This window comes from Schistocerca piceifrons, chromosome 11 (assembly GCF_021461385.2).
Source record: "Schistocerca piceifrons isolate TAMUIC-IGC-003096 chromosome 11, iqSchPice1.1, whole genome shotgun sequence".
NCBI lineage: Eukaryota > Metazoa > Arthropoda > Insecta > Orthoptera > Acrididae > Schistocerca > Schistocerca piceifrons.
This window is the reverse complement of record NC_060148.1, coordinates 127,894,396-127,911,594: the sequence shown is the minus strand read 5'-3', so window position 1 is coordinate 127,911,594 and position 17,199 is coordinate 127,894,396. Positions and strand designations below refer to the sequence as shown.

At 40.3% G+C, this 17,199-nt stretch overlaps 1 protein-coding gene and 1 long non-coding RNA gene across 2 annotated transcripts in view; one reads left to right on the top strand and one right to left on the bottom strand.

Annotated features, from left to right (window-relative positions):
* Positions 1 to 3,337: 3,337 nt before the first annotated feature.
* Positions 3,338 to 4,538, bottom strand: LOC124720289. The gene is made up of 2 exons (XM_047245601.1): positions 4,289 to 4,538; positions 3,338 to 4,186 (listed from the first exon to the last, which is right to left on the bottom strand). Exons 1-2 carry the CDS (start codon positions 4,337 to 4,339, stop codon positions 3,353 to 3,355), a joined length of 885 nt encoding a protein of 294 aa, XP_047101557.1. The 5' UTR covers positions 4,340 to 4,538; the 3' UTR covers positions 3,338 to 3,352.
* A 1,272-nt stretch (positions 4,539 to 5,810) lies between these two features.
* LOC124720255 overlaps positions 5,811 to 17,199 on the top strand; it is a 32,066-nt gene continuing 20,677 nt past the window's right edge. Inside the window, exons 1-3 of the long non-coding RNA XR_007006096.1 lie at positions 5,811 to 5,967; positions 10,324 to 10,423; positions 15,869 to 16,044. This is a non-coding gene — a long non-coding RNA (uncharacterized LOC124720255). The remainder of the gene's footprint in view (positions 5,968 to 10,323; positions 10,424 to 15,868; positions 16,045 to 17,199) is intronic.

The window sequence follows — 17,199 nt, the reverse complement described above, 5'->3', positions numbered from 1 at the left end:
GAAAGGAAAAGTGGTGCAACCTCCTACAAGAGACAGACATGAAGCACAGCAGTAGGAAGGCATGGAAACTGGTCAAAAGTCTCAGCAATGACCCAACAGAACCATAACCAAATTACAGTGAAGTTACACCTGATCAGATAGTTCACCAACTGCTCAGGAACGGAAAAACTAAAAGGAAGATCAGGAATGGCAAAATAAAAAGAAAATTGAACGCGGAGATTAGCTTCCTAGCTTGCCTGTTCTTCATTCAGGAGCTACAAGACGCCATCAATGATTTGAAAAACAATAACGTCGCTGGCCTCGACGATCTGAGATCTGAGCAAATTAAACATTTTGGACTGAAAGTACAAGTATGGATCCTAGAACTAATGAATAACTGTATTATAACAATGCAAAGTCCTAAACTGTGGAGGAAAGCTCACGTTGTTGTGCTACTAAAACCAGGGAAAGACCCAGCTGAAGCTAAAAATTTCCAGCCTGTCTCCTGAGGATATAGCGGAGACCACGATAAACAGTACGAACCAAAAAAATGAAATAAAATAATCTTTAAGACTGACAAATCAACGAACTATTAATACAGTTCTCGCAGAAAGAGCATTTTGTTTCTGTTACACAAGAAAGAAATACTTCAGAAACAACAAAAATATGACATCGAATTAACGCTGTACAGAGACAGCATTCAAAATACGCAGTCAGAAGTAACGGACAGCGACGAGCTAAAACTACACTCTGGGCTTTCGAATTTTTTTTTTTACTAACCTACGTTAATCCGCTCTCTCGGCTTTAAACCGATTTCTTACCAATAACCACAGTTGACTTGAGACACCGCCACTTAAGGCGACACTCATAACTTTATGCTGTAGTCCCAAGGTAACAACACGATCCCAATTCTCGGAGACACAACCAGGAGTACATATGATGCCATATCACGGTTTCTAGCGAAAAATATCTAACATGAATTGAACTTAACTAAAGAACATAATTAACAAATTTTTAGCAATCAACTGTGTTTTGTTGTTTGATTACAATAATTTTGATCTGAAAACACGAATGTTTGCCCTAAACAGTATGTATGACGAAGGAAAAAAAAGTTAACTTGTTATGTGTGTCAGTGCATTTATTTGTGATGGCTAAAAAGTTTGTAAGCTAGAAGCCAATAAAAATAAAAATAATAATAATAATAATAATAATTAAAAATAGAAGAAAGGACCAATGCCTGGAAAAACTTCAAATAGTCACAAAACATCAGAAAAATGGCAACAATTTCTAGTAATCCGAAAACAAACATTGAAAACTATTCGGAGGGAAAAAAGAAAGTATGACAAACGGCGACTAGATGAGATAGAACAAGAGTTTAAGAAGAACAACACCAGGAATTTTTATAAGACGTTTAAAGAACATATTGCAGGATACCAGCCACCCAATCTCTGCTTCAAGAAACCGGATGGTTCACTAGCAACTAACACGAAGAATAACTGCCAAATCATCGCAGACTATTTCAACAAACTTCTCAACTGCGAAATACCTACAGAGGATATTCACTACGAGATGTCTACACCAAATCCTGACACTAAACCGCCAACCATCAACGAAATAGTAGAAATTATCAAGACACTGAAAAACAATAGAGCCCCAGGAGAAGATGGAATTGTTGCAGAACTATGGAAACTAAATGATGAAAGATTAACAGGAAAAATTCACAAAATCATATTAAACATTTGGGAAACCGAACAGATCCCTTCTGAATGGAAATGCGCACTCATTCATCCACTCCACAAAAAGGGGACAACCAAATAATTACAGGGGCATCTCACTCGTACCAGTCACATATAAAATCCTATCAAAAGTTCTCATGAATAGATTAGAAGAACAAGCTGACCCACAAATAGGAGAATACCAGGCTGGTTTTCGCAAGGGACGATCACGCATAGAGCAGATCTGGAATCTGAAAATGATTCTCCAGATGAGGAACACCCGAAACACAGTGGCCACTTTTGTAGATTTTAAAAAAGCCTACAACCCAATAGACAGAGTAGCGCTCTGCAAGACGCTGGAAGAATTCAGCATTGACAGAAAGACAAGAGCAATCATTCGGGAAACGATAACTGACACAGTCTCCAAGGTTAAATTTATGGGGGATATCTCGGAACCATTTGAAATCCAAACTGGAGTGCAACAGGGTGACGGACTTTCACCATTACTCTTTAATATCATTCTTGAAAAAGTCATCAGGACATGGGATAAAGAAGTCAAAGGAATCCAAATTGGCATTAGAAAAGATAATAGATTCAATGTGAAGTGTTTAGCTTTTGCGGATGACCTTGCAATCCTCACAAATAATAGAAAAGAAGCCACTATCGCCATAGAGAAGTTACACGAAATTGCACAAAGAACTGGCTTGCAAATCTCATTTGAGAAAACCCAGTACATAGAAAGAGTGCCACAAGACAAATTGCCTATTGTGACAACCCATGGGAAAATCGTACAAGTACCACATTATAAGTACCTGGGAGAAATCATCCAGCCATCAGGGATCAACCTAAAGGCCAATGAGGAAAGAATAAAAAAAACTACAGAAAGCATGTAAACTCACGTGGAACTATTATAACAATTATAACTATTATAACAAAAAGTCCATATCCATTAACGCAAAATTGAGGCACTACAACAGTCATACTTCCGGAGGCACTGAATGCATCTGAAACAACACAAATAGGTGGGCAAACTAAAATCAAAGAAATAGAGAAACAAGAAAGGAAAATTCCAAGGACAATTTTTGGCCCGATACAAGAGCGAGGAATCTGGAAGAAGAGACCAACATCAGAATTATATAAATACACAGACAAGATTACGGATACAATAAGGAAAAGAAGAAAGCAGTTCTGCAGACATATCCACAGGATGAATGAAACAGAATTTCAAAGCGAATTCTTAAAGCCATCAACTAAGGCAGGGGAAAAACAAAATGGATAAAAGAAGTTGAAGAGGACCTCAGATAAGCACACATAACAGTAAACGATGCAGAAAATAAAACTGAATTCAGGAAAATCATCAAAAAACATAAATTTGACACCACAACACATAAGAGACCAGGATGCAAATGGACAGCGGAGCGAAAGAAACAACACAGTGAACACATCAAGAAAATTTGGGCTCAGAAAAAACGTAAACAATCATCATAAAGGAATTCAAGTTCAAACGCTGTCTTAAATGGGAATAATAGAAAATAATAATAATAATTAAAAAAGGTAACGACAGTCTTGCAAACAGTGACGAAAACATTGTACAAACAAATTGACAGGTATTGCTATAATTTAAGTAGTAATTAGAAACAACAGCATGGCACAAAACTTTATTCGGGGTTATAAACTCTACGGACTGCTTCCAAAAATTTTATAAATAAATCGTTTTCATCACTCCACCTCCTCCTCCACATGTACTCGAACATATGAGAATCAAAACCGTCCTTGCACTTATTCGTTCCACGAAAATAACGCTTGATCGAGGACCATGTCCCTTCAACATTCTTTGTGTCCTCTCTATCTTTGAAGTTCATTTTGTGTTTTACAGATAAGCTGATGAACAGTTCATCGGATAAGCAGTCATATGATCGGAAACAATCGGAAATGACAGTTGTTCCCGGCAGCACATATTTTTTAAGTACATTTAAAAACACACGTTTCGTTGTTTTCGGAACAACTTGGAAGAAACATTTGTTGCTTCCTCTCTCAATCCCGCCGTACACCCATCCGCCGGTAACAGGTTTAACCCTTCCAAACTTTCGACTCCCCAACTTTGCTTCGACAATTTCAACAACTGATCCCACTCCCCCAAGCACGTCACCATTATCTATACAATCCTTAACACAAACTTCACGGCAAAAACTGCGCCAGTCGACAACAGTGTGCTTCGACAAATGTAACTCTTCACCAATGAAAGCGCCACTACACTTCTTCACCCATAAATACGTTATTTTTAAAATGTCTCCTATCGTCAGCCTGCTTCCCGCAAACCAACTTTTCTGTCGTATGCTGTAGCGGCAAACATGGGATATTTCACTGCAACACCACTGGACACCATCATTTCGGTCACTTCTCTGTATCAGCCTCATGGGCCGAGAACATTTTTTACAAAGCCGTTCTTTGGCAATCAACCCTCGTTGTATACACCATCTTATAACACCATCCTGCAAATTAAAACAACTGGACTCGAATACGAAAGAACATAAAACACATATTTTCCTACAAACATACTATAAAACAAATCAGTGAGAAAATGAATAACCTACCACAAAATTCATAATAATAAGATTACTAAAAGTTATTCTGGCGCCCTCCATCTCGAAAACAAACGTAAACAATACATAACCACCCTCACGAAATTGCCAACATTAGCACGCAGACACCGTAAGTGCACTATAACGTTTTTTAGTACTTTTGTACAATTGTCACTACTTTTACGATTGTCTCCATGTGGTCGTCCTTTATTCTTAACTTCGTTTATAACATCTCATGTTCGAGTGTCGGTAGACGTCTGAAAGAAATACGTGTTATTAGGGGAGTAGGGGCGGGTAGTTGTTCAGAGTGTTTAGATTACAGAGGGTAGTGGGCGAGTTTCAGTTTCAGCTGAGTTTTAACGTCTTTGACTCTTTGGTATCCCGGTTAGCGTGAGAATTGTTGGGTTACGTAGTTTGCGTAAACACAGCAGAATATCATATTTTTGTGGCGTTTTGTTGTGATGGATGTTTTATGTGAAAGTGTTCCTAACGAGGACGACTGTGGTACAAGATACTCCTCGTCCTCTAGTGAAGATGACGAACGTATGGACCAAGGCGTTGCGATGACTTACATGACTCTTGATTCAATTTTAAATGATAATTCGCGAATGTTTGAATTTCTGAGAAGTTTTGGTGTGCTTGCGAACAAATACGTATGTGCTACGTGTCGGAAGCCTATGTCCTGTGTGAAGGTTGGAACGAATAGATGTGGCGATGGGCTTATGTGGCGTTGCGCGAAAGACAAAGTGTGGAGGTCAGTTCGTAAGGGTACTTGGTTCGAAAAGTCGAAGATTAAGCTTAAAAGTATAGTTCTGTTGACATACTGTTTTTGTATGCGTAAATCTGTGCAATCCACGTGTCGCATCACAGGCTTGAGTGACAAAACGGTTGTCGATTGGTTTTTGTCATGTAGAGAAATTTGTTCAGCTTTGATGAAGAAGAGGGGAAAAATCGGGGGGCCAGGTGTTGTGGTTGAATTTGGCGAGTCATCTTTTGGAAGTAACAAGTATGATAAGGGAAGGTGGGTGGCAGAAGTTTGGGTTTGGGGAGCAGTCGTTTGTGGGAAGGACCATGGTGAATTGGTTTTGAATGTGGTTGAGAAGAGGGATGCTAGGACTTTACAGTGGTTCATTGAAGAGCATGTTGAAAATGGTACTGTTATATATTCAGATAAATGGGACAGTTATGAGGATGCAGAGGAGTTTGACCTTCAGTCGTTTGCAGCAGATCACAACTACCAGTTCCGGAATAAAGTGACTGGTACAATGGAGAGATATTGGAAAGAAGTTAAGAGAGTTCTCAAGGGAGGCAAGAGACGGCGCAGTGGTTTGCAGAGTCATTTGGATGAGTACATTTGGAGGGAAAGTGTGTTTGTGCATGGGTGTGCATTTCATTCGTTCATGCAGAGTGTTGGAGCCCTATATGTTCCACGTGTAGAGGATTAAGATGTGGATTTGCTGTTTGGGTTTGGTTGCAGGAGAGGTGTGTGGGGGGAGGGGCTGGAGAGGGATATTTGGTTTTTGTGTACGTTGTTATTTATCAACCACGTGTGTGGAGCATCTGGCTGTAGAATTGTGAGTTGGTCGACCTGAAACCTTGTCATTGTGGAGACATTTTTATGATGCCTACTTTTCTTTCACTTTCTCAGTTTACCATGCAACACACAAATGAAGCTTGCTGTTATCTTTGTGGTGAGTAATATTCTGGTGTTTTCCCTTCAGTTTATATTAGTTTTATGTTATTATATATCCAGCTTTCTTGTTGCACTGCATTATGTAACAAGTATAGACAGTTTCACTGTACACACTGCCAATAATCATGAATCAACTGGTTTCTGGAAAAGAGGGCTGCTCTTCTGTTTTAGAGTGCTGCTGTTTATAAATATAAGTATATATAAGTATATCTAAAAACAAAGATGATGTGACTTACCAAACGAAAGCGCTGGCAGGTCGATAGACACACAAACATACACACAAAATTCAAGCTTTCGCAACCGACGGTTGCTTCGTCAGGAAAGAGGGAAGGAGAGGGAAAGACTAAAGGATGTGGGTTTTGAGGGAGAGGGTAAGGAGTCATTCCAATCCTTTGGTTTTATGAGATGTACCTTAAAATAATTAGTACCCTAACTACTCTTTATCAGTGCCCTAGTTCTATTATGTTATTGGGTTAAGTGGAGTCAAATCTTCATGTAATATAGCATTATGTTAATCTTCAGTTGTGCAGAGGTGCTTCTTTGTGCTCATGTCTTTTAATATCGTTCACTACCTTTTGGGCTATAAAAATTCTGTTATTTTATAGCATGAGGTGTAATGAAGGTCATGCTGCTGCTGTTTTGCTTTAGTGAGTTTGTCATGGCCAGAATTTACTCCTCCCTCCTAATTGTTCTAGTCAGAGACTGATATGTAGAATAGCCTAAGATCTAGATTACATGGCATGTGAAGTAGTGTAGTCAGTGAAAGTGTTGCAACAGTCTTCTTCCTCCCCCCCCCCCCCTCCCCCTTCGTGAATCCTGTAGCCATATTTATAACCTCAGTTAAAACCCCATTTTTGGCATTGTGGCCTGATACTTTCAAGTTTTTAATAACAATAACATCCTATATCCTGATAGTTGATAGTTAATACACAAGATTTATGATGTCATAGTCATCATATAATTTGATAGTGTCACTGGTTAAAGCTCATGTATTGCACCTTATTCTTCACTATTTTCATTTGGGCTGGATATTTTTTTGTTTGTATGTAATTAGTCTAAATAAATACTATTACTGTTTTTGTGGGGGAGGGGAAATAGTATATTTTAGAAAACTGTGTTACGGTCTTGTCATGACTTATATTTAAAAAATCATTGTTACGAACGCTAATTGTGAATCACATAATGACACAAAATTGTAAGTGTTCTATATTTTATCCCTCTATTCCCACATTTCTCAAGAGCTTGTATTTTTTCCCCTGCTGTATTTAAGGGCATTTTAGTTAAAACTTCCATTATACAGGCCTTTTGTCTTTTTTAAAATGCAGATGGCTATGTATTTGGCTTTGAAGAAGTCTGTGTTAATTTACAGAATACATTGACTGGAGGGATAACTTGATATAATCAGTACATAGGCCTTTATGTATTTTCACGCAGCTTTTGGCAAAATTTAAAGTTGTGATTCCATCCGTCTGCTTTGATCTGTGATTTCATCAAGATGGCAGACACATGTATTTCAAGCACATACTACATGGCAACCATGACGCCGCTCATTATACCTATGGACAGTTGTAAATAGTATGCGAAATATTGAACATCATCAATAGAATGAAACTAATGGGACAACCACTGGAAGCAGGGGGTTTGAGTGGAGGCAAACTAAATATAGTAAGAATAATGACCCTATTCCAAAACAAATACTAACACAAAAATGAAGCATACCAAATTGTCAACATTCCACACAATGCAAAAGTGAAAATCATTGGTTTTGTAAATTTCGCTTGGCACACACAGTTCAAACGAAGACCATTCATCAGTAACCAACAGTCCGCCCCCGGTAGCTGAGTGGTCAACGTGATGGAGTGTCAGTCCTAAGGGCCCGAGTTCAATTCCCGGCTGGTCGGAGATTTTCTCCGCTCAGGGACTGGGTGTTGTGTTGTCCTAGTCGTCATCATTTCATCCCCATCGACGCGCAAGTCGCCGAAGTGGCGTCAAATCGAAAGACTTGCAGCCGGCGGACGGTCTACACGACGGGAGGCCCTCGTCACACGCCATTTGGTTTGAGTAACCAACATAAACCTCGAAAACCTGGTATCCCAAATTTCATTTTGATCTATATAGCTCATATAAAGTGCCCGATACCATCAACCGACACACAACTCCAAAACAGATACCACAAATTTTACTTGCTAAAACAAATCCTGCTTCACTTACCCAACTAGTCTAAACCAAAGTCCACTGTAGGCCTACAGCAAACTAAAACTCACTCTCATAAGTATTCTAGCCAGTGACGGTAAACAGATACCTGCAGTACCTGCCAACCGTAGTCCAACGCAATTACCAAACACTAAGAAGAAAAAACCAGAAATTCCTAAAAACTTGCATCATTACCAATTTAAATATACACAAACAACCATATACAGAAACATACACAACTTACACATTACAATAAAAAAAACAAATAAAATCACATTGCACAAGCAGTCTCCTATTCACAAATTTATGTCATATCCATGATTGACAAAAAAATAAAAATATAAACACTCTGACAATAAGAAACACACTGCACTAATACGAGGGCAGTTCAATAAGTAATGCAACACATTTTTTTTTCTCGGCCAATTTTGGTTGAAAAAACCGGAAATTTCTTGTGGAATATTTTCAAACATTCCCGCTTCGTCTCGTATAGTTTCATTGACTTCCGACAGGTGCCAGCGCTGTACGGAGCTGTTAAAATGGTGTCTGTAACGGATGTGCGTTGCAAACAACGGGCAGTGATCGAGTTCCTTTTGGCGGAAAACCAGGGCATCTCAGATATTCATAGGCGCTTGCAGAATGTCTACGGTGATCTGGCAGTGAACAAAAGCACGGTGAGTCGTTGGGCAAAGCATGTGTCATCGTCGCCGCAAGGTCAAGCAAGACTGTCTGATCTCCCGCGTGCGGGCCGGCCGTGCACAGCTGTGACTCCTGCAATGGCGGAGCGTACGAACACACTCGTTCGAGATGATCGACAGATCACCATCAAACATCTCAGTGCTCAACTTGACATCTCTGTTGGTAGTGCTGTCACAATTGTTCACCAGTTGGGATATTCAAAGGTTTGTTCCCGCTGGGTCCCTCGTTGTCTAACCGAACACCATAAAGAGCAAAGGAGAACCATCTGTGCGGAATTGCTTGCTCGTCATGTGGCTGAGGGTGACAATTTCTTGTCAAAGATTGTTACAGGCGATGAAACATGGGTTCATCACTTCGAACCTGAAACAAAACAGCAGTCAATGGAGTGGTGCCACACCCACTCCCCTACCAAGAAAAAGTTTAAAGCCATACCCTCAGCCGGTAAAGTCACGGTTACAGTCTTCTGGGACGCTGAAGGGGTTATTCTGTTCGATGTCCTTCCCCGTGGTCAAACGATCAACTCTGAAGTGTATTGTGCTACTCTTCAGAAATTGAAGAAACGACTTCAGCGTGTTCATAGGCACAAAAATCTGAACGAACTTCTCCTTCTTCATGACAACGCAAGACCTCACACAAGTCTTCGCACCCGAGAGGAGCTCACAAAACTTCAATGGACCGTTCTTCCTCATGCACCCTACAGCCCCGATCTCGCACCGTCGGATTTCCATATGTTTGGCCCAATGAAGGACGCAATCCGTGGGAGGCACTACGCGGATGATTAAGAAGTTATTGATGCAGTACGACGTCGGCTCCGACATCGACCATTGGAATGGTACCGTGCAGGCATACAGCCCTCATTTCAAGGTGGCGTAAGGCCGTAGCATTGAATGGAGATTACGTTGAAAAATAGTGTTGTGTAGCTAAAAGATTGGGGAATAACCTGGTGTATTTCAATGCTGAATAAAACAACCCCTGTTTCAGAAAAAAAATGTGTTGCATTACTTATTGAACTGCCCTCGTAATTCCAAACACAAACATGAATTCAACAGCTACAATACACAAAATCAAAGTAACTCACTAGCGAACCAGCACAAACTCTTTCGGCAACAACCTGACACACTCGACTCAGAATGTCAGATATCTCACTAACATACCAAACAAACTTCAGAACATCAACATCCACTGCAAGAGATTGCCACCAAATAGAACAATACATTGTCCACTAACACGACCAGACTCAAGTGATGTCGCGCCACACAACACAGTTACATCACTGGTGAAAGCAGACAGATGGAACTGCATCATTCAGTTGACTGTAGCCTTTAATTCTAGGACACTAGTGCAGTTTTTAGTACATAAAATGAGTTTCTTAGACACAGTAGGGATGTAATGTACAGCACTTGTATTAAAAAATCATCAGAAACTAGTGTGTTATGACCTTGAATTAATTTATATGTTGCAGATCAGTGATATTCAGTTTTAACTGAAACTATGGACAACACATAGTGCCACCTGATGAGGAATGTGTTAAGCATTCTAATAAGAGCCTAGATTTGAATAAGGTATGTCATTTTTCAGTTAGTGTGCTTGCAACAATGAAGTAAATTACATGCAGAATTTGATGAATTTGGGTGACTGGGCCCATTGAATGATATCAGCGTAAATTCCAGGAATAGCTGTACTGTAGCTAAGAATAACACAATTCATCAGAATATTATTACGTAGATAGTGTCTGGGACGGTTGTGTTTGTATGGTTCAGTAGCAGATTGCAGATATTTTGTTTATAATTGATTATTTGTCTATTGTAAGTAGTGGCTTTGTTTGTATTATTTATTAGACCTGTATAGATCTAGTGGAGACGGAGATCCATTGAAGGAAATAATGTTTTGGATTGTGTTATATACTAGAGTTGTATATATTTCTTTCAATTTTTTTTTTTATCAGGTGGGTTGAGGTTGTGATTAGCATGAAGAGCAAAGATGTTTACGGTCACTTTTATCATAAACATTTGCGATTTTTGATGTGGTGGTTAGGATGGTAGCTAATAGCTCAGCTTACATTGCAATGACTGAAATAAATGGCCACCAACTTCAAATACAAAGTACAGGAAATCAATAACGAGCATTGTGATTGGCTACCCTCATCCAATTCATTGTGTACACTTTCCATCATTTATCACATGAATAGTTACCAAAAGCAGCATTAAAGGGAAAGACATGGCAATGTGAGTGAATATCTACATGTATACTGTGCTGTTCACAATTAAGTCACTGGCAGAGGGTTCATCGAATCACGTGTAAGCTCTTTCTCTTCTGTTTCACTTTCGAATAGCGCACAGAAAAAAATGAATACTTAAATCTGTCATGCGAGCTTTCATTTATTTTATTTTATTATGATCATCATTTCTCCATGTGAAGGTGAATGCCAACAAAATATGTTCTTACTGTGAGGTGCAAGTTGTTTTAATGACTCCCCCCCAATTCATGTATCATTTCCGTAGCACTCTCTCCCGTTTTGGGCTAATACAAAACAAGCTGCCCTTCTTTGAACTTTTCCAATATTCACCATCAATCCTATCTGTTGCAGACTGCACACTGCACAGCATTACTCCAGCAATAATAACTTTTACAAGTTAGGCGACAGACTGGTCAGTTGCATAGCTGGAGGTCTATATTAGTTTGGAAGCTTGATACTTTCAGTTTTTGTTATTTTCTGTTGTTTGCATGGAGAGTCTTGCAGTGATTGATTGAAACCTTAGATACTGCTTGGCCAGTTTGCAGTCAGACTGTTACTTATCAGCCTAGCCTAAAGTCGAGAGGATGTTAACATCACTGACAGCAGTGTTGTTGCCAGCTGCAGGTGAAAACAATGGCCAGCTAAAGAGCAGTAACAAACCAAAGCATTACAATACAGTTGTACAGTAATGCTGGTTGTAAAATGACTGTGTGGACAATTTGGCCTATTTTACACCATATTTTAGTTCTACATGACGGTGCTTTGCTGAGTGTATTTACATGTTTTTATGACACCATTACAACTTTATCACATTAGGACATTGTGTAGAACAGATCTGAAGATGGTCATTACTGACTGAAACTGGTCATTGTCGAAGGACTTTATATTGTGATCTAAGACTGGAATAAAAAAAAACACTTGACGTTACCATAGAGACATTGTCAAAAATGAGTTACACGATTAGTTGAGGTAGACATGCAAAGCCACTGTGTCCAGACCATTGCAATCATCAGGGACATTCTCATGCCAGCTCGACTACAGACCTCAAACTACTCCATAGATCAATATTTGACCACAACTAAGATTTCATACTTATGTTATTTGTCTCCCCCAAATCGCAACTGAAGTGGCACCTTTCAGTGTAACCTAGGTCATGGGCAACGTTACAGATCAGTTTGTCACTATAATGTACATTCCAAAAATAATATAGACACAGAACAACATTTTCAGTGTTTCTGTTTTCAATCTGTGTGTGTGTGTGTGTGTGTGTGTGTGTGTGTGTGTGTGTGTGATGTCCCACAGTGTAACATCATTAAATCACTGGTTAAAGCTGAAATTCGGTATCAGTAGCTTCAGCTGACCCTCCTGAAGGGTGAGGGGGAGATGGAGGGGGGGAGCAAACTCAGTATTAAATTGTGTGCTTGTGTGTGTATTTGTCCCTGAAAACTAATTGTTCTTCTCAGAAGTTTCAGTTTTATTGCGTATAACACAGTATCTTGAGGTTGCTCAAAATCTTTATGTACCGTTTCAGAGTTCTTGCCACTTTAGCAAAATAAAATAAAAAATCTGTGTTTCAGAGAGATCTATAAAATGAAACTGTGAGTTTTCAGAATATGCATTTAGAAATATGAAATCCGTCTGCTATAGTACATTTTTTTCAGAAACATAAGTCAAGATGGCGACTGCTCAATTTGCTTCTGTCAGCCAATCACAGTACAAGATGTGATCTAGACAGCCAATGGTAGTGAACGTCGGGTGAAGCTACAGAGCTGACTGTCATCATGACCAGGTTTTTTTTGGAGGGACAAAGCTAAATATTTGTGACAAGGACAAATACAGGGTGATTCGAAAAGAATACCACAACTTTAAAAATGTGTATTTAATGAAAGAAACATAATATAACCTTCTGTTATACATCATTACAAAGAGTATTTAAAAAGGTTTTTTTTCACTCAAAAACAAGTTCAGAGATGTTCAATATGGCCCCCTCCAGACACACGAGCAATATCAACCCGATACTCCAACTCGTTCCACACTCTCTGTAGCATATCAGGCGTAACAGTTTGGATAGCTGCTGTTATTTCTTGTTTCAAATCATCAATGGTGGCTGGGAGAGGTGGCAGAAACACCATATCCTTAACATACCCCCATAAGAAAAAATCGCAGGGGGTAAGATCAGGGCTTCTTGGAGGCCAGTGATGAAGTGCTCTGTCACGGGCTGCCTGGCAGCCAATCCATCGCCTCGGGTAGTTGACGTTCAGGTTTCATAACTAACCTTTTTCGTAGGACTCTCCATACAGTTGATTGTGGAATTTGCAGCTCTCTGCTAGCTCTGCGAGTCGATTTTCCTGGGCTGCGAACAAATGCTTGCTGGATGCGTGCTACATTTTCATCACTCGTTCTCGGCCGTCCAGAACTTTTCCCTTTGCATAAACACCCATTCTCTGTAAACTGTTTATACCAACGTTTAATACACCACCTATCAGGAGGTTTAACACCATACTTCGTTCGAAATGCACGCTGAACAACTGTCGTCGATTCACTTCTGCCGTACTCAATAACACAAAAAGCTTTCTGTTGAGCGGTCGCCATCTTAGCATCAACTGACGCTGACGCCTAGTCAGCAGTGCCTCAAGCGAACAAATGTACAACTAAATGAAACTTTATAGCTCCCTTAATTCGCCGACAGGTAGTGCTTAGCTCTGCCTTTTGTCGTTGCAGAGTTTTAAATTCCTAAAGTTGTGGTATTCATTTTGAATCACCCTGTATATGTGTATGCTATAATTGGCTAACAAGATCACTATTCTTGTACTGTGATAGGTTGGCAGAAACATATCAAGCAGTCACCATCTTCAATTCAGTGGCTGTGAAGCTAAAATACGGTATTTGGTGGTTTTCACATTTATAGTTGCATATGCAATTCCAGTGAAACACTACTTTAAAGATCTCTCCAAAACGAGTTGTTTTTGGTATGGTATGTTGTGCTAAAATGGAAGGAGGTGTGGTAACGATAGATAAAAATATTGCTTGTATTTGTTGTTATTTAAATTCTTGTTATTTCTCCCACTGTCAAAACATATCTTTGCATCAGTAGCTATAAAAATCTGCTGTTCCACAATTGTAACTACCCACAATTACTCACAATAAATTTGTACAGTGGTCCTGTTTGTCGTATCATTAGTGATATGTAGTACTCTTCTTCCTACTGCTTCGTGTTGAATCGACGATTGTTCCTCAGTGGCTTGGATAGTGGTAGTTGTAATATAAAAACACTAACATTTAGTGTCATTGTTGTTACATTGTTATCTTAACTGAATTCTCTATTAAAAAGGAATGGCAGACCACTCACACCCCATGATGACAGTTACTCACCTACGATAGGATAGGTGGGTCTGTTGATAAAACTTGAGAAAGGGTTATCCACAGTATAACTGTGAAGTTTACATTCGAATGCCTATTGTGAGTGATTGTGGGAAGTTATGACAGCTGAACCGAGTTGGCGGAACACGTTTTCATTTTATTTGAATGAGAAACACTAAGTATTGGGTGGTTATAATTAAACTTTCCCTATTTAAAATGTTACCGTACAAGTACCAAACTTGGTAGCATTAGTGTCAAAGACATGGGAAAGAGAAATAATGCAGAATAAATTCAATTGAAACACTTTTAATGTTCTGCTACAGTACATCATAACATTACATGCCGGTACCATTACTGCCACAAAAGTGGCTCGATATGGCACCCATCAGTGTCCAGAAGAGTCAGAAAGCGCAGGACTGCATTCTGCACAGCAGAACGAAGCATGTCCGTAGGTATGCTGGCTACCTCTTCAGATCAGCATATGTGTGAATGTTCCCCTGGTAAAACCTGTCATTCAGGTAGCCCCACAACCAGAAATCACAGGGAGTGACATCAGGTGGTCGTGCCGGCCAAGCATTTGGAAACGATCGGCTGATAATTCGATTGTTTCGAAATGTGTTGTGGAGAAGCAGATGAACTTCACGAGCGATGTGGGGTGAGGCCCCATCTTGCATGAAAACTGTTGAGTTCAATGCATCTCTGTGCTGTAGGGTCACTATGACATGCTGGCAAATCAAACCCTGGCCAGTCACTTTGCACGTTTTTGGTCCGTGAGCTATAACCTCTTCAAAAAAGAATGGAACAATGACGAACTTAACCGTGATGCCACACCATACAGTGACACATTCACCACTCAGAGGAACTTCATGCAAAGTGACCTGAGGTGAAGATACCCGCGCTCGACATTTCTGTGTGTTCACCTCACCCATCAGAGAAAAATCTGCTTTGTCTGTCCACAGCTCGGTCCAGATTCAGCCCTTGTCGGCTTCAATTCTTGTGAGAAATTGGAGAGTGAAGTCAACACGTCGTTGTGGGTCCTGTGATGCAAACTGCTGTATGATCTGGATCTTGTACAGATACCATTTGAGCGTGGTTCTGTACAATGGACCACGGGATGTTCAATTGCTGTGACACAGCACGTGCACTGCCTGACAGTTGGGAATAGCATGTAGCGTAGTCTGCCATAGCAGCAGCAATTTCATCAACCACCTGCGGTGCAACCGGTCATCGGCCTCTTCCCGGAACGACGCGAGTCGATTCAAACTTCTTCGTCGTGCTCTGCACAGCAGGCGGAGAAAGAGGACCCTTCCGTAATCCTTTCAGCCAGTGATATTATTGAGGTGCAGCTGTAGCATTACTGTTGTATTGATAATAGAACTTCACCAATAATGCTCTGCTCCTTTTGTCCTAGCTCACATGGATAAGTCAAGTGCACCACGGCTGGTCAGGTGTGAAAGACTGCGAATCACGGTGACTGATCACGGCACCTAGTAGCCGTAGTTGGAACTGGACAGTGACGCTGTGACACGTGGAAATCGTGCACCTCATACTCTGGACATTATTGCTACCAAGTTTGGTACTGACAAGGTAATTAGCTTCTGTGTTATAACGTGTTAAATTGGGAAGGTTTAATTATAACCATTCGGTATTTAACATAACAACGGCCTTAATGTACTAAATGCTAGTGTGTGATCAAACTGGGGAAAAAATAAAGACAGAAAGAAACAGTACTCTGGATACAAATAAGCAGAAAATAATAGAAAATGAAACTATCAACTTCCAAGTTAACTTAGAGCTGAGGTTATGATATAGATCAGGAATTCAGAAATATTTCTAGACAGATAGTGGAGAAGGCTAGGCAGGAATGGCTGCAGGACAAATGCAAGGTTATAGGACATGCATGACCAGGGGAAATGTGGATGCCATTTGTAGGAAAATTAAAGGGGCTTTAGGAGAAGAGAGAAGTAGCCATATCATTACCAAGACCTCACATGCAAACCTGTATTAAGTAAAGAATGGAGAAATGGAAGGAATGTAGAGAGGGTCTGTATAGGATGTCACAGAAATGTTGCAAGAAACTTCAAGGGAGGTGGGGACACATCATAAATATTGAGGATTGCGTAACATCCCGCAACCACAATTATTGTACGCTACTAAGTAGTGTTGTACATCAGAATATTTGGAGGGGGTTGTGAGGATTTCCTCATTCGAACGCTAGCCTGCATTCGAGGAGCAGAGGATGGCATACCAGCAGTGAGCTTGCAGACACGCACTGCACGTACGCAGTAGCCAAGTGCAATGGACGAGCCATCAGATGCATTTACCGAGAATGCTTCCCGTACAGACGTCAGTGTTTTTGCACGTCTGCATCAAAATTTGTGCAAGTGCGGGTCATTAAGAACTGGCAGGGCTTGTGACAGCAGCCCACGATTGATGCATTTGGTCATTAGGGAAGAAGGTGTGCTAGATGCCGTTGAGACTGATCCGAGTGCCAGCGTGTGTGCTGTCGCCTCAAACTTAAGAATGCCCCGTAGCAATGTCGAACTTGTTTTGAAAACAGACTCCTTACATGCCTTTCCTCTCCAAAGGGTGTAGTTATTGCTGTGCGGTGACCATCCTGTATGCGTGCATTCGTTTCTGCAACAGAGTGGCTGAGATGTGCACTTCCCAGCTTATATGTTGTTCACTAATGAAGTCACATTCAGTACGGATAGTGGTGGTGTTATATTTTGGTCTTCAGTC

Bases quoted from the DNA above. Each gene is read 5' to 3' on its own strand.
- LOC124720289 (XM_047245601.1), bottom strand. From the start codon at position 4,339: ATGGAGGGCGCCAGAATAACTTTTAGTAATCTTATTATTATGAATTTT. The intron at 4,187-4,288 runs GTAGGTTATTCA...TTTAATTTGCAG, and splicing joins TTATTATTATGAATTTTGTG to GATGGTGTTATAAGATGGTG.